At 42.2% G+C, this 22,435-nt stretch overlaps 2 protein-coding genes across 2 annotated transcripts; both read left to right on the plus strand.

Annotated features, from left to right (window-relative positions):
• Positions 1-2,991: 2,991 nt before the first annotated feature.
• On the plus strand, positions 2,992-15,687 carry WDR6 (WD repeat domain 6). The gene is made up of 7 exons (XM_069736344.1): positions 2,992-3,032; positions 3,606-3,729; positions 7,017-9,345; positions 9,649-9,744; positions 10,594-10,710; positions 11,424-11,539; positions 15,135-15,687. Exons 2-7 carry the CDS (start codon positions 3,639-3,641, stop codon positions 15,566-15,568), a joined length of 3,183 nt encoding a protein of 1,060 aa, XP_069592445.1. The 5' UTR covers positions 2,992-3,032; positions 3,606-3,638; the 3' UTR covers positions 15,569-15,687.
• A 1,813-nt stretch (positions 15,688-17,500) lies between these two features.
• LOC138647388 (uncharacterized) lies at positions 17,501-22,067 on the plus strand. Its single transcript, XM_069736346.1, has 3 exons — positions 17,501-18,360; positions 19,031-19,139; positions 21,524-22,067. Exons 1-3 carry the CDS (start codon positions 18,139-18,141, stop codon positions 22,033-22,035), a joined length of 843 nt encoding a protein of 280 aa, XP_069592447.1. The 5' UTR covers positions 17,501-18,138; the 3' UTR covers positions 22,036-22,067.
• The last annotated feature ends 368 nt before the right edge of the window (positions 22,068-22,435 follow it).

Here is a 22,435-nt window from a genome sequence, read left to right on the forward strand (position 1 = left end):
CTGCACTCCCCATAGTCCTCCATACAGTATACTGCACTCCCCATAGTCCTCCATACAGTATACTGCACTCCCCATAGTCCTCCATACAGTATGCTGCACTCCCCATAGTCCTCCATACAGTATGCTGCACTCCCCATAGTCCTCCATACAGTATGCTGCACTCCCCATAGTCCTCCATACAGTATGCTGCACTCCCCATAGTCCTCCATACAGTATGCTGCACTCCCCATAGTCCTCCATACAGTATGCTGCACTCCCCTAGTCCTCCATACAGTATGCTGCACTCCCCATAGTCCTCCATACAGTATGCTGCACTCCCCATAGTCCTCCATACAGTATGCTGCACTCCCCATAGTCCTCCATACAGTATGCTGCACTCCCCATAGTCCTCCATACAGTATACTGGACTCCCCATAGTCCTCCATACAGCATACTGGACTTCCCGTAGTCTCCCACATGGTATACTGCACTCCCCATAGGCCTCCATACAGTATACTGTATCAACGCTGTGCATGCTGATACAGTTAAAGGGGTTGTCCAGTCAAAACCGATAGGTCTGCAGTCACGCTATGTGACTACAGAGTTATGAATCTCCCCCCAGCGCATGCACTGTGGGGATTTGCCAGTTTCAGACCCAGGACCCTAGGGTATGTATGAGTTATGGGTGTGGCCTAGCTCCATACACTTCTATTGAGCCAAGGCTGCGCCCCATCTAGTAATGTGGATGTCTAGTAGAAGTGGTCGAATAAAGGGCGTGGCCTTACTCCATACAAGTGTATGGAGAGCGAGGCCGCACCCACGAGCTGTGAGGTATAACACATACATACCCTCCGATCTCAGGTCTGAAAAAGAGTGACTGCAGGATTATCTGTTTTGACTGGACAACCCCTTTAAGGATATGTGCCCATACACAGAAGTGCAAGGCTGGCTGACCCTCCTAGTAGGATGTGATGACAAATCTTTACACAAGAGGGTTTCTCCATTCTTTTTTTTGCACACTTTTAAAACTGGTTCTATATTTTTCAGTTTGGCATTTTGCGTTACGTTTTTTTTTCCTGGCAGGAACAATGTCCAAAACTGCTTCGATAAGGCTACGTTCAGATTAGCGTTTCCCGACTCTGCGTCGGGAAACGCAGCGACGACGCACGCGTCATGCGCCCCTATGTTTTACATGGGGGACGCATGCGTTTTTCTTGTTGCGTTTTCCGACACGTGCGTCGTTTTTGACGCTAGCGTCGGACGCAAGAAAATGCAACAAGTTGCATTTTTCTTGCGTCCGATTTCGGCAAAAAAACGACGCACGCGTCGCAAAACGCAGCGTTTTTGCATGCGTTTGCGCGCGTTTTTTCGTGCGTCGCCGACGCAGCGGCGCGCAACGCTAATCTGAACGTAGCCTAAGTGGCATATCAATGGTTGGATGTGTCCCAAAAACTGTGGTGGATAGCAACCCCAAATATATATATATATATATATATATATATATATATATATATATATATATATACACATATACATATACATATATATATTCAATGTGTGTTTATTCAGTATGAATGTACTGGACACTTATGTTACCTTCCAATGATGAGTTTTTGACGCTGCACAAAAAAGTAGATGGAATGTATAGAAATCTCATATCTGCAGTGATTTTTTATACTGTGTAAACTGACCTGTGGAGCGTTTTTGACACCGCAATATGTCATTCTCTCATGCTGAGTTGCAAAAATTTTCCCCATTGATTTGCATTGATTGTGGAAAATCTGCAGGTAACAAAACCGTATGTAATAATTACACAACTATATCAATAAAGTTATCAAAGCCAAATCCAAGGAAGCATAAAAAACAAAGCAGCTTCATTTAGAACATGAATAACCAAAAAGAGGCAAAAAAAAAACAACAAAACACAGCGTCAAAAATACAATAAAAAAGCAAGGAAAAAAAAAATAGCAAATAGGTGCAGAGATCCTGTAGAAAGTCTACAACCTATATTTGTAAGTCCACTGTATCAATGTATATTTCACCAGTACGTTAAACACTAAAACGAAAAATCACCACAATTCCACCATCCCAAAATCCAATAAATAATATGATTGGCTCTGCGCGCAAAAATAGCCCCCAAAGCCCTCACACCGCTCCATCGATGGAAAAGTTACGGGTCATAAAAATATGGCGACAATTTTTTTTTTCTACAGAGTTCGAAAAAATGTTTAAACCACAAAATTTCTATTTAAAAAGTGTAACATCGCCACGATCGGCCCGACGCGTTTCAGGTCGTTTTACCGCACAAAATGCCATAAAAATATACAAATACAACGGTGGAATCGCGATTTCATCATTTCGCCCCATTTGAATTCTCTTTTCCCTATTTCCCAGTACATTTATATGGTAAAGTCAATGGTGTCACTCAAACCACAACTCGTCCCGAACAAAACAAATGTCCCTCATGTGGTGACGTGGAGGGAAAAAATAAAAATCGAACCGGCTTTTTTGAGAAGAGGATTAAAAAAAAAAAAAAAAAAACACGAAAAAGGAAAATGAAACTGATAATTTCCCCATCAAGAAAGGGTTAAATAAATGATGGCCGCCAATAAAGTTCTATTATAATGCAGGCATGAAACCCCAGCTGTGATCAGTAACTGCGGAGCTTGTCCTCAGAGATCAGGCTGCTGAATCTGTCATTTGCCCCCATGCTTTACACTGCAGCACTGACTGCTCACTTTAGTAGTGGGGACTAATCAGGTATAACACGCCACATAGTCAATCAGGGAAGGAGCCTCAATAATCACGGTCACGGGTGATTTCCCACTATTGTACACACATTACAACTAGGGTTCTGCAAGCCACGTGCTCCCAGCGTCTCATCATCACCTAGCAACTGCTTCTGGGCATTCCTTCCGGCTCGGTCACCAATCATCCAATCAGCATTCAGCTTACATTCCTGGAGGCTGAAGTATTCTGTTTTGTGGTAGGCTGGAAGGATTGAGCGGAAACACGTGCCAGACCCGGAAGTGCAGCTGTAGAGAAAACAACGTGTGAGTATGACAAGCCTGGCAGCGGCTCAGTGATCAGAATGTGACAGTGACACCTCGGACCGTAATTGTGTCACTGTAGAAGAGAAGCGGAAAGGACCATTAGTAGCAGCACAGAGCAGTGGGCAGCTCATGACTGTGCAAGGCATGCTGTGACTTATGGTTCTCCACCTGATCTAACTTTCCTAATGGCCACACAATACCCATAAAGTTATAATGAAGGTTTGCATGTTGTGGATGCAGTAGTGGACAATGTAGCCACAAAACTACAACTCCCAGCAGGACAGGGTTGGAATTGTATTGTTTGCAAAGAGGCTCAAGTTAACGATCAACAGTTACATATTCTAAATTAATAACAGCACGACGGCTTGTCTAAACAGCGCCACCTCGGTACACAGCATGAGTGTGGCATTACAGCTCAGCTCCATTCACTTCCATAGAGCTGAGCTACACAACTCACGGTCTCTGAGCAACGCTCATCTGATTATAGATACAATATTGCATCTGTGAACGGTGCATTGATCCCCTTGATTGTGGCATGTAGGGAATCAGGTTAAGATTTTTTTTTTCTTCTAGACTAATGGAGGCATCTGGGGGAGACTTCTCCGGATGAGGCTTCACGGTAACACCAAGATGGAGTCACAGCTGCTGGTGGCTCCCATTACCACACTGGAATTTGTGGGTCACCATCTCCTGGCTGGTAAGTTCTAGAGGATAAGGTTTGCATGATACATGCTGTGTGTATACATACATGAAGCATGGCGGAACAGTTGTTATACACACACATACAACACGATGGATCAGTGGTTATATATACACACACACACACCACAAATTCACATCCCACCAATGAGAACATCTGCAGGGAGTTTGTATGATCTCCCCTTATTTACATGGGTTTCCTCCCACACTCCAAAGATGAGCCCCAATGGTGACATCGGTGATGTCTGTAAAGTGCTGTGGAATTAATGGCATTTGAGTGTATACAATAAGTTTACACGCACACAGGAAAATAAGTATTTGATACACTGGCGCTTTTGCAAGTCTTCCCCCCATGTACAAAGAATGAAGAGCTCTGCAATTCTTATCATAGATACACTTCACCTGTGAGAGACAGAATCGTAAAAAAACCAAAAAAAACAATCACATTGTACGATTGTTACATAATTAATTAGCATTTTATTGCGTGAAATCAGTATTTGATACAATAGAAAAACAGAACTTAATATTTGATACAGAAACCTTTGTTTGCAATTGCAGAGGTCAGATGTTTCCTGTAGTTCTTGACCAGGTTCGCACACACTGCAGCAGGGATTTTGGCCCCCTCCTCCATATAAATCTTCTCCAGATCCTTCAGGTTTCAGGGCTGTCGCTGGGCAACATTGAGTTTCAGCTTCCTCCAAAGATTTCTTATTGGGCTGAGGTCTGGAGACTGGTTAGGCCACTCCAGGACCTTGAAATGCTTCTTATGGGGCCACTCCTTAGTTGCCCTGGCTGTGTGTTTCAGGTCATTATTTTGCTGGAAGACCCAGCCACAAACCATCTTCAATGGTCTTATTGAGGGAAGGAGGTTGTTGGCCAAAATATCACGATGCATAACCCCATCCATCCTCCCTTCAATACGGTGCAGCCCCAAAGTATAAAGTTTTCCCCACCATGCTTCACGGTTGGGACCGTGTTCTTGGGGTTGTACTCCTCCATCCTCCAAATACGGCGAGTGGAGTTAATACGAAAAAGTTCTATTTTTAGCTCATCTGACCACATAACCTTCTCCCATGCCTCTTCTGGGTCATCCAGATGTTCATTAGTGAGCCTCAAGCAGGCCTGGATATGTGCTGGCGTGATCAAGGGGACCTTGTGTGCTCTTCAGGATTTTAATCCATGGCGGCGTAGTGTTACTAACTGTAATATTTGAGACTGTGGTCCTAGCTCTCTTCAGGTCATTGACCAGGTCTTCCTGTGTAGTTTTGAGCTGATTCTTGACTTTTCTCACAATTATCTTTCCCTCATCCAGACCGAAGAAGATCGACAGTCATCTTGTGTTTCTTCCATTTTCTAATAATTGTGCCAACAGTTGTTGCCTTTTTTCACCAAGCTGCTAGCCTATTGTCCTGTATCCCATCCCAGCCTTGTGCAGGTCTACAATTTTGTCCATGGACAGCTCTTTGGTCTTGGCCATGGTGGAGAGTTTGGAGTGTGATTGAGTGTGTGGACAGGTGTCTTTTTATATAGGTGACGAGTTAAAACACGTGCAATTAATAGAGGTAATGAGTGCAGATTATCAGGGCTAACAGGTCTGTGAGAGCCAGAATTCTTGCTAGTTGGCAGGTGATCAAATACTTATTTCATGCATTAAAATGAAATTTAGTTATGTAATTATCATACAATGTGATATATATAAAGATTCTGTCTCTCACAGTTGAAGTTTACTTATGGTAAAAATTTCAGACCTCTCCATTCTTTGTAGGTGGGAAAACTTGCAATATCGACAGTGTATCAAATAACTTATTTTCCCCACGATATATTAGTTTGACTTTAGCCACATCTTGGCTTTAGGAAGCCTTTGTGACAAATATGGCTGCCAGTGACGTTTCAGCTTTCAAGAGCCCAATGAATGCAATATGTTTTCAACTAAACAGAAATATAACTAATGTTTTATTCTGAACATGTAAATGACAATGCAGCATACAAAGCAGCAGTGTCAGCACATTATACAGTTATACCAGGAGTATGTTAGACACTAGGATCAAGTACAATAGCACTTTAAATGCACATTTGGTAATTATTAGCAAACATGAAAATGTCAAGTCACATAAATAACAAACGCATAAGACAGTGTACAAAGGTCAATCACAAGTGGTAACATAGTTATGCTGTTATCAAAGACTCAGAAACTATTACATTCAATAGCTAAACATCTTTAAAGGGAACCTGGTTTATGATTTATGCTGCCCCCACTGCTGGCTGCATTAATCATAGTTTGGCTGCACAGTTGCATTCATGTATTTTTTTTCTCTGAAATGCCCCAGCTTACTGTGTAAGCTTAAATGACAGCCATCTATGTTATCACTCCCCTTTCTCTGAAACATCTTATCACATATCTTTCCCAGAGTCTTAATTTGTAACCATTCAATCCAACTCCATTATTGATGTATAGAGTCCAGTGGATGTTTCTCACGCACCAAAGATCCCTTTGTGCACAAGGTCCAAAGCCGCATCAAAACCCAAAGTATCCAAAGCACCAGAAACCTCTAGTAGGGATAAAATATAACTTCTATTATTCTGTCTTTAAAAGCATATTGCAGTGGTTACAAATGAGGTAGATGGAAAAAGCGATGGTTTGGCCATAATAGGCCTTTTTCAAGCCAAAATTACAAGTTTCAAAAAACAGCCATAACATAACTTGTTCTTTTGAAACTTTAAAAATATTTTGGCTTGCAAGCGGCCTATTATGTCCAAAACATCACCTTTTTTTCCATCTACCTCATTTGTAACCACTGCCAAATGCTTTTAAAGATAGAATAAAAATTGTATTTTATCCCTACGTGAAGTTTCTGATGCATCGGATACTTTGGATTTTGATCCATTATTGATGTATAACCAGCAGGGCTGTGGAGTCGGAGTCGTTGTCCATTTTGGTGGAGTTGGAATAGGTACAAAATGGACTGACTCCTAAAATATGTAATAAATTGAGTTCAGTAGTTCAGTGCAGGATGTGCTGTAAATTTTTTCATAAAAATTTGATAAAGTTATTAAATGTTTTATTCCTCGTCTAAGGATTTCTGCTTTTAGTTGAGATGAATTTGTGCTGCACTTTATGTCTTTGCTCAGCAGTGAGGCAGTGCTGTTGAGTCGTGGGTTTGGCTTACCGACTCCACAGTCCTGATAACCAGAGCGGTTTGATGTTTAGGGGCCTGTGCAAGTCATAATAACGATCATCTAATATAAAACTGTATTACAATAGAGTTTGTGTGTTTTATTTCCTAGGTGAAGGTCCTAATTTGACTGTTTATAGCTTGAGAAACAGCAGTTTGACCCCTTGGAAGCTTAAGGAGACCGTACTCAATGGTTACATCATTCATGGAATTAAGACATTCAGTACAGAAGACTCAAACTGTGCCATCTTGGGTGTTTTTGGAAGCAAGGGTCTTATTGTCCTGAATTTTTGCAGCAGAGAACAGGAAATAAGCCTGTCCAGAGTCTGTGAGCTCCGAGAGCTGCATGATTGGATCTGGGACATTCAGTGGCTTGGAGATGACTTGCAGTCCACCTCTTATCTCGGCATAGCCTTAGGTCACAACTCTGTAGCTTATTATGACTACAGGAAAGGAAAAGTCCTGAAAGAAATTCACTGTTCGGAAAAATGTATCTTGTATTCTGCTCATTTTGTGGGAAGAACCTGGAATGAGCTTACGTTGATCTCTGGGACTGTGTTCAACCAGCTTGTCGTATGGGGAATGTGTGACCAAACCAATGAAGAGGGAAGAGTAGAACCTCGGAGGAGAATAAGTGGGCACAATGGTGTAATTTTCAGCATTTATTATGAAGCACAAAGGGGCATTTTGGCTTCGGCCTCTGATGACCGCAGCCTCAGGGTGTGGAAAGTGGGCAGCCTTACTAGCTGCGATCCAGAAGTCCAGTGTCTTCTCGTATTGTACGGGCACCAAGCTCGAGTGTGGTCAGTCAGACTCCTCTCAGACAATATAATCAGCATCGGAGAAGACTCGGCTTGTATCGTGTGGAGCTACAGTGGTGATATCATCCATCACTTCAAAGGTCACAGAGGTCGAGGCATAAGAGCTGTCGCCATCCAAGATCAGCTAAGTTTGGTGGCAACTGGTGGAGCAGACTGTGGTATCCGTCTTTGGCAAATTAAAGAAAAATCTTCCCCCTCTTGCAACCTATTAAATTTAAATTTTGGTGCCTCCAAATATGTTGGGACCCCCAAGGCAGTCATGTTGGCGGATATCAATTGTCTTTTGATCATGACGGACTTGGGTTTTATATACACATATGATTTCATCAGCAAGCAATGGACCTTGGTACTGGAGGATAGGAACTATAAATCGTACGGTCTTCTAGACGTAGTCAGATTGGGTGATTCCACCTTATGTGCCATAGGTAACATAACCGGCAGTGTTAAGATCTTCTCACTTTCATCTGCTCGGACTTGCCAGGAGTTCAAGCACCACGAAGGTAAAGTGCACAGTCTTACATGGGTTGCCCCATCTCCATCTTTAGACACTTGCAGCCTGTTTTCTTCTGGTCCTAATGGAATAATGGTTTGGCTGGAGGTCACCTGTGTGTCTGGAGTTATCACATCTGTCACGGAGAACTGTAGGTTTCTTCTACCCACCTGCAAGCAAAGGTGGCACACCAGCATTGCACTTGTACCTGAAGAAAGTTTGATTGTCTGTGGAGACCGTAGAGGATCATTAATGCTTTTTCAAGTTTTGCAAAGCGCCCACAACCCTCCACAAGGACATGAAAAAGAACCGGTCCATGTTCTATTTGGCCTTCATGGCAAATTGGGTGTCACATCGGTGGCGTACCATAATGGCTTTGTGTATAGCAGTGGTCGAGACGGCTTTTGTCGCCAGTTGAAGGTGGAAGGACACCAGCTGGTCCTGCTCCGAAAATTCAAGTCATGTAAAGGGATGGAGTGGATCGAAAGCGTGTCCTTCGCCCTCGACGGAGATTTACACATCCTTGGTTTCCACTCCACAGACTTTGTGGTGTGGAGCACAAGAACTAATGAGAAGCTGCTTTGCGTTCCTTGCGGTGGAGGACACAGGTCTTGGAGCTACAAGAAGGACCGTACAAAGGAAGTTTTCGCCTACATCAAATCTGGTGATGTGTTCGCCCACCATAGTCAACAGGTTGAAAGAATCCAGAATGTAGTGAAGGAACCCTTACATGGCAGAGAACTGACAAGTGTTAAATATGTTGGGAGTGTTAATAATTGTAGCGAGGATTGTGTTGACATCCTTATCACAAGCAGTGAAGACACCACCGTTAATATCTGGGCCTTCTGTTCCAAACACTTTTATTGCCTTTCAACCATACATGACCATCTCTCCAGTGTGAAAACTTTAGCTTTAGCAGGGACTGAATATAAAGATGGCGTCCTCTCTACTCTCCTGTTCACCGCCGGGGGCAGAGCTCAGATTGAGGTTTATCGGTTGTTGATTCAAGCGAAGGAGATTAATGGCAGCATTTCTTGTCAAGTCATCCACTTAGCTTCCCACCGACTGGACGAACACTGGGATAGAATCAAGAATAAACACCGGAGGCTGAAGATGGATCCGGAAACGAGGTATTGCTCTTGTACCAGGGGGAATGGTGGGAGCTATTGGTTATACTTACTGTGAATTTAAAGGGATTTTCCAAGATTGAAAACTATCCCCTATTAATAGGACAAATGATAACTTACGAAATGCTGTAAAACCTTCCAATTCTAATAATGCAGTAAAGGGCGAGCATGTGCACCTCTGCTTTATATGACTTCTATGGGACTGATAGCATTTAATACTGCACAGCATTTCACTGTTTCCTGCAGTGTATGTGCAGATTGTCCACTATTATTAATATCCATATTTTCCTCTTTTCTTTTTGTCAGATACATGTCAGTCGCAACAGTGGACCAGATTCCAGAAATCATGAAACCTGTGCCCTACGTGTATCTGGCCGCTGCCTGCAGTGATGGATCTGTCAGGTGTGAGCATATGAGCTAAAGTGAATTAATGATGTTCCCATTAATTGATGAGTATTTAAAGGGTTATTTTCATCATTAAAAGTCATCACCTATCAAAGGATAGGTAGTTATTTGTGAATATGGGGGTGCAGCAAGCCTAGAAAGAGGCATGAAAATGGTATAAAGGATTGGAGCGACGGCTGCACATGTGGGGCACTCGTTCTTTGTGGACCTGCTAGAGAGTACAACATTAGCCGTCCCATAGACCTTCAGTGGCGCACATGCATGTGCTTTTTTTATCCTATTCTAGGTATTGGTGGGTGTCAGTGTCATTTTCCAGACCCCAGCGATCCTCAGAGTATCATGATGGGTCTCATTTATTTGTGAATGATCCTTAACATGCTTTACCTTCGGCCACCACTAGAGGGAGCTCACTGAAGACACTGAGTTCAATGAAAGCGGTTTAAAGGGTCGGCCACTTTAACATCATATTTCCTAAATGGCCCTAAAGTGTGCTGTCTATGCATATACATTGATAAAGGTCCTGATACGTCATCTACCAGGATTCCTAGGTAAAGACTATGTAGACGTTGCCCTCCCCGCATTCATAGCGGTCAGCTTGGATGCAGTCACTAGATTTGCCCATATGGTCGCTTTTCGGCTTCATTCTCTCCTGTGCAGAACTGTGACTGACAGACAGGTATCGGCACATTCGCTGGACACGCTAGACTGCGGATCTGCACCTGCAAAGAAGAGGACCCACATAATAAAGCGGTCACGTGGCTTTATCTTGTGCCCACCATCTTGCTTCCTTTGGACCCAGGGTCTAATGTGATGTCATTTAGTTCACTTTATGTTATGTTTCTGTAGATTCTTTGTGATGAGCGAGAGATCTCGACAGATGTCATTGATAGCCGAGTCCTTTTACCACCAGCGCTGTGTACTGAAAGTAGAGACGTTCGTCCATACTTCTGGCAACGATTTAAGGTAAAATTCCAGAAAAAGATGATGTATGTCTTACATCAATAACTGTTTTTTGCTTTTTTTTACCCTTTCTGGCAGATGAAATCCCCGGTGATCAACTGCCAAAGCTGTGGACACTCAAATATCCAACCCTGCAGCGACCTCTACAGGAGAAATGTAGTATTACATGGCCCCCATTGAAATGAATTAGCGACCATGTGACACATTTGTAGTGGAGTCCTCTAGATTTGGAATTCGGATGGTCCTGACTGTGGCTAATAGATGAGGTTCCAGCATGGGTCATCGTTTATTATGTCCCTTTTAGGGCTGTCCTCACTGATGCATGTGGACACCTGAGGATGTCGGGATAATAATAATCTTTATTTTTATATAGCGCTAACATATTCCGCAGCGCTTTACAGTTTTGCACACATTATCATCGCTGTCCCCGATGGGGCTCACAATCTAGAATCCCTATCAGTATGTCTTTGGAATGTGGGAGGAAACCGGAGTGCCCGGAGGAAACCCACGCAAACACGGGGAGAACATACAAACTCTTTGCAGATGTTGTCCTGGATGGGATTAGAACCCAGGACCCCAGCGCTGCAAGGCTGCTGTGCTAACCACTGCGCCACCGTGCTGCCCATATGCGCAATATGCGCATTATTCCCCATTAATTCATGTTGTATCTTCATTATAGCCTGGCACTAGATAAATATGTTTTTTCTTTATCTTAGAGTCATGCTATGCAGTGGCGCTACTGATGGTCGCATTGCATTATGGGATGTATCTGGCATGATATCCCGTGCTGACATGATGCTGGATAAGGGGGAAATAGATTGTCCTCTGCAGGGTGAGTCTGTGTATCTTATGCAGTATGGTGCTTCATTTGTGGCTGCCGCTAGCATTAATGTACAAATGCTGAAATCTTTACAGATATTTTCTATACTGTATATTTGTTTCTTAAATTAAAAGTTAAGCCACTTTTTAAATAGTGTTCCTTAAAAATTTGCCACCATTTTGCTGTTGCAAAGTGTCTGTAACTCCTTTAGTCTGTGTGCACACGATGCGGATTTAGTGCGGATCTGCAGCGGATTTTTCCACAGTTTCGCACAGTGATTTACAGTACAATGTAAATCAATTGGAAAAAAAAATCCGCTTGAAAACCGCTGCGGATCAAAAGAAGTAGCATGCTACTTCTTTTGTGCGGAACTGCAGCATTTCTGACCCCTTCCATTGTAGAAATCCACAGGGGTAAAAAAAACGCAGAAAATCCGCATCAATTCCGCAACAAAAATGCACAAAACCCATGGCAAATCCACACCTGCATTTTCTGCCAGGAGATGCGGATTTTGTGCGGAAAATTCTGCACCCCAATCCGCCACGTGTGCACATAGCCTTAATTCATCTTATTGTTCGGCAGAAGTGTTACAAATCCATCAGTCTTCCTGCTCCAAATCGATCAGACCTCCTTCTCCTCCTGACTATCTGTTCTACCCTTATTTCAGGGTTAGTGATAGCAACAGAGAATGAGGTTGTACAGGGAGCTGCAGTGGGGAGGGGAGGAAGCATGTACAGTGCCAGGGAGGGTTGAGAAAACAGGCTACAGCTAAAGAGGGAAAGGTGCAGGATAGAAGATGTGTTAACATGCGAATAAAAACATCAGCACCCTGGATAAACACACAGGTCACATCCGGCCTTATGTTATTGAGAGAGACACACAGACCTCACAACCAGTCTATATACTTGGTGAGACACATAGACCTCACGTTTTGCTTATATTACTGGGAGAAAAATACAGATCTTGTATCCAGCCTATATTACTAGGAGAGACACACACAGAGTTCACATTCAACCTATATTACTGGGAAGAAAATGCAGACCTTGCTTCCAGCCTACATTACTCATAGAAACATTCAGCCCAAATCCAGCCTACATTACTTGGTGGAATGTACAGACCTCGCATCCAACCTTTACTACAGAAAGATACACCTAGACCTTGCATCCAGCTTATAATACTGAAGGGGAAATACAGAACTTGAATCCAGCCTATACTACTGGGAGAGACACTCCCATAAGATAAAAAGCTGAAACTTGGATCAGACTATAAACTGCATAACAGGGGGTTTGAGAATGAATGAAGAAATGAAGATTGCAAACTTAAAAGTAGCGTCATTTTATTATACATAGGTAAAACTCCTTTTCTGCCATGTCAAAGGTCTCCATGGCTTAATTTTAAAATAAGTCACCGTGAAACATTATGCATTTATTGATGTCTGGTGCCCACTGATTCTCATAGAAGAGGTAGTGAGAGCGCATTAGTACTAGCATGCACTAACCAGGCTCATTATACATTTATTAAGTGCTGACTGATTTCCCCAGAGATCATTTGATCCATGATACATAAACAACATATGGCTAAGGAACGACAGCCAAAATCCTGTCTGTTTAATTTCTAAGATGGCACTTTGAATAAGGACTGTAGAATAAATCGAGGTGTGACACTGCCAGGTATAAAATACTGCAATACAAAGGTATCACAATATATTACAGAAGCAATCAGAGGATTGAATGTTCAAGTCAACAAAAAAAGGGAAAAAAATCCTCTCTGCATCCGGAAAGTACAGCACAACATAAACATTATTCTGCATGGTAAATGCCAGTATAAATTAAAAAAAATAAAGCTCCAACACAACAAAAGAGAATGTTGTGAGTTTGAAATGCCTTGTTGGGATAGGGCTGTGGCACCGCCATTTTGTACATTGTTTTTGAGGCTGCTAGATCCCCGAGTACAACGCTCAGCTACAGTGGGGAACATAAGGATTTGATACGCTGCTGATTTTGCAAGTTTTCCCACCTACAAAGAATGGAGAGGTCTGTAGTTTTTATTGTAGGCAAACTTAAATTGTGCGACTGCAAAACAGAAAATCACATTGTATGATTTGTAAATAATTAAATTTCATTTCATTGCTTGAAATAAGTATTTGATCACCTTCCAACCAGCAGGAATTCTGCTCTCACAGACCTGTTAGTTTTTCTTTAAGAAGCCTCCTACTCTGCACTCATTACTTGTATTAATTGCACCTGTCTGACGTCGTTACCTGTATAAAAGACACCTGTCCACACTCTCAATCACACTCCAACCTCTCCACCATGGCCAAGACCAAAGAGCTGTCTAAGGACACCAGGGATAAAACCGTAGACCTGCACAAGGCTGGGATGGGCTAAAGGACAATAGACAAGCAGCTTGGTGAGAAGGTAACAACTGTTGGCACAATTATTAGAAAATGGAAGAAACACAAGATGACTGTCAACCTTCCTTGGTCTGGGGCTCCATTCGAGATCTCGCCTCGTGGGGTAAGGATGATTCTGAGAAAGGTCAGGAATCAGCCCAGAACTATATGGGAGGAGCTGGTTAATGACCTGAAGAGAGCTGGGACCACAGTCTCGAACATTGTTAGTAACACACTATGTCATCATGGATTACAATCCTGCAGGGCACACAAGGTCCCCCTGATCACCCAGCCCATGTCCAGGCCCGTTTCATATTCGCCAATGACCATCTTACGTCATGTGGTCAGCTGAGACCAAAGTAGAACTTTTTCATATCACCTTCACTCGCCATGTTTGAAGGAAGAAGGATGAGTACAACCCCAAGAGCACTGTCCCTGCTGTGAAGCATGGTGGGGGAAACTTCATATTTTGGGGGTGCTTTTCTGCAGATGGGACAGGACAGCTGCACCACACTGAAGGGAGGATGGATGGGGTCACGTATTTCAATATTCTGTCCAACAACCTTTTTCCCTCAGTAAGAGCATTGAAGATGGGTCGTGGCTGGGTCTTCCAGCATGATAACAACCCAAAACACACAGTCAGGGCAACTAACGAGCGGCTCTGTAAGAAGCATGTCAAGGTCCTGGAGTGGCCTAACCAGTCTCCAGACCTGAACCCAATAGGAAATCTCTGGAGGAGCTGAAACTCAATGTTGCCCAGCGACAGCCCCAAAACCTGAAAGTTCTGGATAAGATCTGTGTGGAGGAAGGGGCCAATATCCCTGCTGCAGTGTGTGCAAACCTGGTCAAGATCTACAGGAAACGTCTGACCTCTGTAATAACAAACAAAGGTTTCTGCACCAAATATTAAGTTCTGTTTTTCTATTGTATCAAATACTTATTTCATGCAATACAATGCAAATTAATTATGTAACAATCATACAATGTGATTTTCTGAATTTTGTTAGATTCTGTATCTCACAGTTGAACTGTACCGACGATAAAAATTACAGACCTCCCCATTGTTTGTAGGTGGGAAAACTGCAAAATCAGCAGAATATCAAATACTTGTTTTCCCCACCGTATATATGACCGTCCTATAGGATGTCAGCGGAGAGACGCACACAATTGAGGTAGTTGATAATGAAACCTAACAAAAACCTCTGTTTCTTACAGATTTGGGATCTGTTTTCTTTATCTTCTCCGCTCACCAGTGTGGGATCAACAGTCTCTGTGTCCAGACGACTAAAGATGGACACTATCTGGTCGCCAGCGGCGGAGATGACAATTCTATCCATGTGTGTTGGTTATTATTGAATCACGAAGGTCCCAGAGGACGAGGTGCACAACTTCTCCGGTCAGTCTCTGCCAACTCTGCTCATGCTGCACATGTCACCGGACTGCGCCTCCTCCGAGATGACCTCCTGGTGTCAGTGTCTGTGGATCAGCGGCTGACTCTATGGAATATTGGGGACACTGATCTTAGACATGTGGCCACCAGATTCTGTCACGTGGCCGACGTTTCAGAATTAGACTTCTGGACACGTGATGAAAGGCATCTATGTGTTCTCTGCGGGCAAGGCCTGGAGATTGTGAAATGTGAACACTAGATATCGCTGACATATGTACTAAAGAAAGACAGCGTGAGGGGAAAGATAAAACATCTATATTTTTATGAATTTTCTGTAAAGTTTTAATAAAAATAGTTTTCACGAGAAAAGCTATTAACATGAAATATTATTAGCAATCTTCATCCATATTCTGCACAGGGGGTAATGGTATAATAGTTATATTCTTGTACATAGGGGGCAGTATTCTAGTAGTTATATTCTTGTACATAGGAGCAGTATTATAGTAGTTATTCTTGTACATAGGGGCAGTATTATAGTAGTCATATTCTTGTACATAGGGGCAGAATTATAGTAGTTATATTCTTGTACATAGGAGGCAGTATTATAGTAGTTATATTCTTGTACATAGGGGCAGTATTATAGTAGTTATATTCCTGTACATAGGAGCAGTATTATAGTAGTTATATTCTTGTACATAGGGAGCAGTATTATAGTAGTTATATCCTTGTACATAGGGGGCAGTATTATAGTAGTTATATTCTTGTACATAGGAGCAGTATTATTGTAGTTATATTCTTGTACATAGGGGCATTATTATAGTAGTTATATTCTTGTACATAGGAGCAGTATTATAGTAGTTATTCTTGTACATAGGAGCAGTATTATAGTAGTTATATTCTTGTACATAGGAGCAGTATTATAGTAGTATTATAGTAGTTATATTCTTCTACATAGGAGCAGTATTATAGTAGTTATATTCTTCTACATAGGAGCAGTATTATAGTAGTTATATTCTTGTACATAGGGGCATTATTATAGTAGTTATATTCTTGTACATAGGAGCAGTATTATAGTAGTTATATTCTTGTACATAGGGGCAGCATTATAGTAGTTATATTCTTGTACATAGGGGCAGCATTATAGTAGTTATATTCTTGTACATAGGAGCAGTATTATAGTAGTTATATTCTTGTACATAGGGGCAGCATTATAGTAGTTATATTCTTGTACATAGGGGCAGCATTATAGTAGTTATATTCTTGTACATAGGGGCAGCATTATAGTAGTTATATTCTTGTACATAGGGGCAGTATTATAGTAGTTATATTCTTGTACATAGGGGCAGCATTATAGTAGTTATATTCTTGTACATAGGGGCAGCATTATAGTAGTTATATTCTTGTACATAGGGGCAGCATTATAGTAGTTATATTCTTGTACATAGGGGCAGTATTATAGTAGTTATATTCTTGTATATAGGAGCAGTATTATAGTAGTTATATTCTTGTACATAGGGGCAGCATTATAGTAGTTATATTCTTGTACATAGGGGCAGCATTATAGTAGTTATATTCTTGTACATAGGGGCAGCATTATAGTAGTTATATTCTTCTACATAGGAGCAGCATTATAGTAGTTATATTCTTCTACATAGGAGCAGCATTATAGTAGTTATATTCTTGTACATAGGAGCAGTATTATAGTAGTTATATTCTTCTACATAGGAGCAGTATTATAGTAGTTATATTCTTCTACATAGGGGCAGTATTATAGTAGTTATATTCTTCTACATAGGAGCAGTATTATAGTAGTTATATTCTTCTACATAGGGGCAGTATTATAGTAGTTATATTCTTGTATATAGGAGCAGTATTATAGTAGTTATATTCTTCTACATAGGAGCAGTATTATAGTAGTTATATTCTTCTACATAGGAGCAGTATTATAGTAGTTATATTCTTCTACATAGGAGCAGTATTATAGTAGTTATATTCTTCTACATAGGGGCAGTATTATAGTAGTTATATTCTTGTATATAGGAGCAGTATTATAGTAGTTATATTCTTGTACATAGGGGCAGTATTCTAGTAGTTATATTCTTGTACATAGGGGCAGTATTCTAGTAGTTATATTCTTGTACATAGGGGCAGTATTATAGTAGTTATATTCTTGTACATAGGGGCAGTATTATAGTAGTTATATTCTTGTACATAGGGGCAGTATTATAGTAGTTATATTCTTGTACATAGGGGCAGTATTATAGTAGTTATATTCTTGTACATAGGAGCAGTATTATAGTAGTTATATTCTTGTACATAGGGCTAGTATTATAAAGTTATATTATTTTATATAATGCTGCCTTTGGTACTAAAGAAATGTCTGGATTGTCAGAATTCTATAGTACTTTCCATATTCTGGGGATTTCATGGAAACAGGTACGTGACCTTTACAGCAGGAACCCTGAGCTTGTCTTTGTATGTGGACCTGAATCCGATCCCCGGGTTCTCATTGACTGGCTGTTGCTCTCTTGACAGCTTTTATAATGGATACAAATGTGCATTGTCAATGTCAGCCTGAATTATTAAGTATTTGCCACCCATGAAAGGCTGATCTACTCCCAACCCAAGAGGCTTAATGAATAATTCATGTCTGTTGATACGAGCCCTCAGCAGAATCCTCCATGGTTCACCAGTGACACTTGGAGATTGAACTTGGATAGTTGTCCATGCAGAGCATTGGACACACTTTTCTTAGCAATGACCCCAAAATGCTGAACTATTTGCTTGCGTCTTCTGAAGACCAAAACAGACCTGAATCCACCTTCTGCAATGCACCAAAATAATATCTCCAAGAAATGGAGGTCCGATAGAGGAAACCCTAAGAGAGTGACAGTGATGGTGCCGGGTCATGAAGCTGAAGGTGGTACACGTGTGGCACCGTTGACCCCCAGGCTTTGTCTAAAGACCGAACATTCTCCAGCTTCGTCTCCAAGAAGCCTGGGTGATTGCAAGAACAACAAAGGAGCTCGGCGGGAGAACTCGCTACAAAAGGTAAATACATTTTTCATGTGTAATTTTATATTAATCTTGATTGGTGGTAGTCCCCTCTAATGGAGGAGAGACGGGTGGTGGTGGAGTCGCCCTCTACTATCATGCTGTTTCCTAGTTCTCTTTGTTGGAGGTAATCCTGGATCCACGCTTATCATTGCCCAAGTAGGTCTGACTCACATTTCCCTAATATTTGGGGGGCATAGTCTTTTATAGGGGTGTTCTCCAGGTTCTATTTTCATAAATGCACTTACCCTGCCTCCTGGATTGCTGCTCGCCAAGGGGCAGTGTCCTTCTGATGATTGACCGTTCAGAGCAGTGGCATGGATGAGGGGCTAGTCCAAACTGCGCTGATGCTGCTAGCAGAGGCAACGTTACCTCTGCTGCATGGGAGTAGTGTTTGGTAACGACACTGGCAGGATCCCGCCATCTATCCAGCTTCAGAGCAGTGTTTGCAAGCTCCATCTAACAAACAGCTTGCAAGAGCACGCACCTTGTTTAGAATACCTCAGCAATGAGCAGTAACCTAAAGAGGTAAACCGCAAAGTTGTTTGTTGTTACAAGCACTTTGCGAATGTACCCATTAAATAAGATGAGACACCCCCTATAAGAAGTTGCAATGTGATGAGTTACATGGACCATGTCACACTCGTAGTATTATTTTCTATCCCAGATACCAGCCGATGCCAAATGCCCGGATATTGCATTAAATGAACGTGCGGCTGACAGAGGAAGACTATCTGCTTTGCCGTTAATCAAGAAAGGAGCAGGAAAGGTCACAGGTATGGGCTGTGCAGGCGGCATATGGGTCGGGCGGGCATCTTTGCCTATGACACGCTCCCGTGGGGAGATGTTGGGCTTTTAAATGCAGCTGTTGGGGGCATGGAAATGTAACCAGTCAAGCGTGACTTTACGCCACTCTCAGAGGTTTGTCTGGCTCCGACCACAATTGCGCCCTCATTAGGGTGGGCCGGGTACCGCCAGCTGTGATCTTCCATCTGCCGCATAAGAAAAGCACTGACACTTGCCAATGTCTGTAAATGGCAAGTTCAGGTAATGAAGGGGGCTTCCACTGCACTTGGCACGTTATGGTGGGTGTCAGTGTCGCCCCTTGGTGCGATGGTTTACATATTATATGTCAGGGGGCGGTAATCGCGCTGCCCCTCTCATTATAGGGCAATCTACGAGAAATACATGAAAGGTGCCTACGCCCGATGCCAGATTTATAGTCTAATTTACGCACATTAAATCCACGTTTAGCCACCTGCTCTTTTATACCGGCCGTAATGGTGGAGGCTTCACTGATCTCGTGGCTGCTGCCGGTGTCAGGTATCTGATAGAGTTCTGTATTCTAAGACTAGGAAATGAATGAAGGTTAAACTAGAAAATATAAGTTACCGTCCTTATTAATAGTGACGAGTAGAAGAAACTTTATTTTTTCTCACAATACTGCCTAATATAACCCCATTTTTGACAATTACATTTTTTTCTTTTTTGTTACAGTGGTCGCAGTTTAGAATTGCACATTTTTTCAGGTCTACGACTATGACTGGAAATAAACCATTAAGCTATAACTATATTTTTTTACCTTGTTATTAAAGGGGATGCCTAGGACATTCATACTGATGGCCTATCCTTAAAATAGGTCAATATGAGATCCATGGGTGTCACACACTTGGCACCCCCACGATAAACTGCAGGTCCTGTAGTATCCTGAAATACAAAGTGTATAGAGCCAGAACACCAGACCGACGTACATGGGGTAGTGGCCGTTGTCAGGTGCTGCAGCTCACTTGCTATTGAAGTGAATGTGATGTAAACTGTAGCACCTGAGAACAAGCACTACATTATGTGTATGGCGTTGTGCTTCTCTGGGGCTGTACACTCTGTATTTCAGTCTGCAGTGAGGGTGTTGGACTCTCACTAATCTCATTGATTTACTACCCTAATTACAGTCCTCAACATTGAAACTGCAACACAAAGAAGGAAATGTTGTGGAACCATCAAAATCCACTGCTGGCAGCGCCCATTAAAATTGCCAACAAGTCACGTCCTGGATGTGATTGTTACGAGACAAGTCTGGAAACGTTGCAGCCATGGTACCACGTTTAGGCCATGCAGGCTGCTCACAGTAGCACCAGCAACATGTGGCATGGTGACGTGTTGAGAATCAGCTCCTGGGACTCTGGAGAAATGGCCGCACCACTGGTTCCACAATTGATCTATTCTATATTGCCAAGACTAAGGTTTCAGACAGTAAACCGTCAGGAGGCATGTACACGGATCTGGATGATTTGTCTTAGTGCCTTCAGCACAGAACATCCCTCAATCCTTCATAACCTGACAGATCGCAGCCGAGGCTGGAAGTGCCGGGATTTCTGCACGAGTCGCTTTCTTATCACTTGCCAATCAGTATCCTCTCTGTCCATTTTGTGACTTCCATAACCCCACACCTTTTCCTTCTTGGTGTTGTAGTTTCAGAGTTGTGTAGAAAAAAAAAAAAAGACATCTCTTTTGCCTGTTACCATTTACCTCCATTACATTTAGTTGTCTATCCTCGATCATTTAATCCCCTCCCTGTCTTTAAGGTTTGTTTTTGCATAGAAACTTCACAGAAATCCTTAGAATATCCTGAATGTTTCACCATGCTCTTAGAAGTCTCTTATGAAGGCTGTTGCATTAACATGATTCTGTAGTTCAGCATGGTCTTGCTGCTCTAACTTTCCAGTTTCTTTTCATCAGCATTCTGCCAGCACCATGGGTGCTGTAAATTCCGTTCCCCTCATACACTGCTCCTGCCTTTATCAACTGGTTTGCCTGTCCGAAACTAAATCCTTGCCTGTTATACCTGTAGACAAGAACGCAGGAGCAGGGAAAGACCCCCTATACTTCATGTACACAGATAAAAGATCCATCTCCTCTTCCTGCAGCGATAAATACCCCCCACTACCTGTAATCCTGCGGTTACAGACAGATTACCTTCCTGTGGCCGGCGTGGAGGAATTGATTTCTCTAAGGTTATTTTTAAAGAAATTGATCTAGGTCCTCTGCTGTGCGCCACAGGACAGAGTCCATCTATTATGGGATCTTATATAATGGCGGATATAAACTTATAAATCTGAATGTTATTTCTTGTTCTTAGACCTAATATTACTCTATTCTCCAGCTGTATGTGTCCGAGATACTGGCAAGAATACGATCCTCACCCCCATTGTGAAGGCGTCACCAACCAGCCGGAAGCCGAAACCTCAGCCCATCCTTGCCAGTGATATGTCACCATGGGTCAGAGCGTCTCCTTCAGAGACCTCGCTGACATGTCTCCTTCACAGCATCCCGTCTCCAAAGACGTGCCCTGACAACATGGCTGACTGCCCGCAAAGCCAGAAGGAGTCTGCCAACAAGGACAACTGGAGCCCCAAAGCAAGCCCTTCTGAACAGCCACCATCCAAAGACAAGGGTAATGGCAGAGCTAAACTCCGGGGCCGAAACGGAGTGACCAAGAGACGGTCCTTTAATAAATTCCATCATCTAAAATTACCTCCGGTCCCTGCCGTCACCGAGCTCAACTTCAGCCGCAACTTCAGCTTTTCATTCTTTGAGTTACCTCAATATCAGGGTCCTCAACACTGGCTCCAGCGGCAGAAATACGTGTATATGGTAATGAGACAACTGCAATAAACCGGCTATAAATGTGTCCTGCGGTGAATTCATGCACAATGTCACTTCATGTAATGGGGCAGTATTATAGTAGTTATATTCTTGTACATAGGGGCAGTATTATAGTAGTTATATTCTTGTACATAGGAGCAGTATTATAGTAGTTATATTCTTATACATGGGGGCAGTATTTATAGTAGTTATATTCTTGTATATAAGAGCAGTATTATAGTAGTTATATTCTTGTACATAGGGGCAGTATTAGTAGTTATATTCTTGTACATAGGAGCAGTATTATAGTAGTTATATTCTTGTACATAGGAGCAGTATTATAGTAGTTATATTCTTGTACATAAGAGCAGTATTATAGTAGTTATATTCTTGAACATAGGGGGCAGTATTATAGTAGTTATATTCTTGT

The sequence above is a fragment of the Ranitomeya imitator genome, chromosome 8, assembly GCF_032444005.1.
Source record: "Ranitomeya imitator isolate aRanImi1 chromosome 8, aRanImi1.pri, whole genome shotgun sequence".
NCBI lineage: Eukaryota > Metazoa > Chordata > Amphibia > Anura > Dendrobatidae > Ranitomeya > Ranitomeya imitator.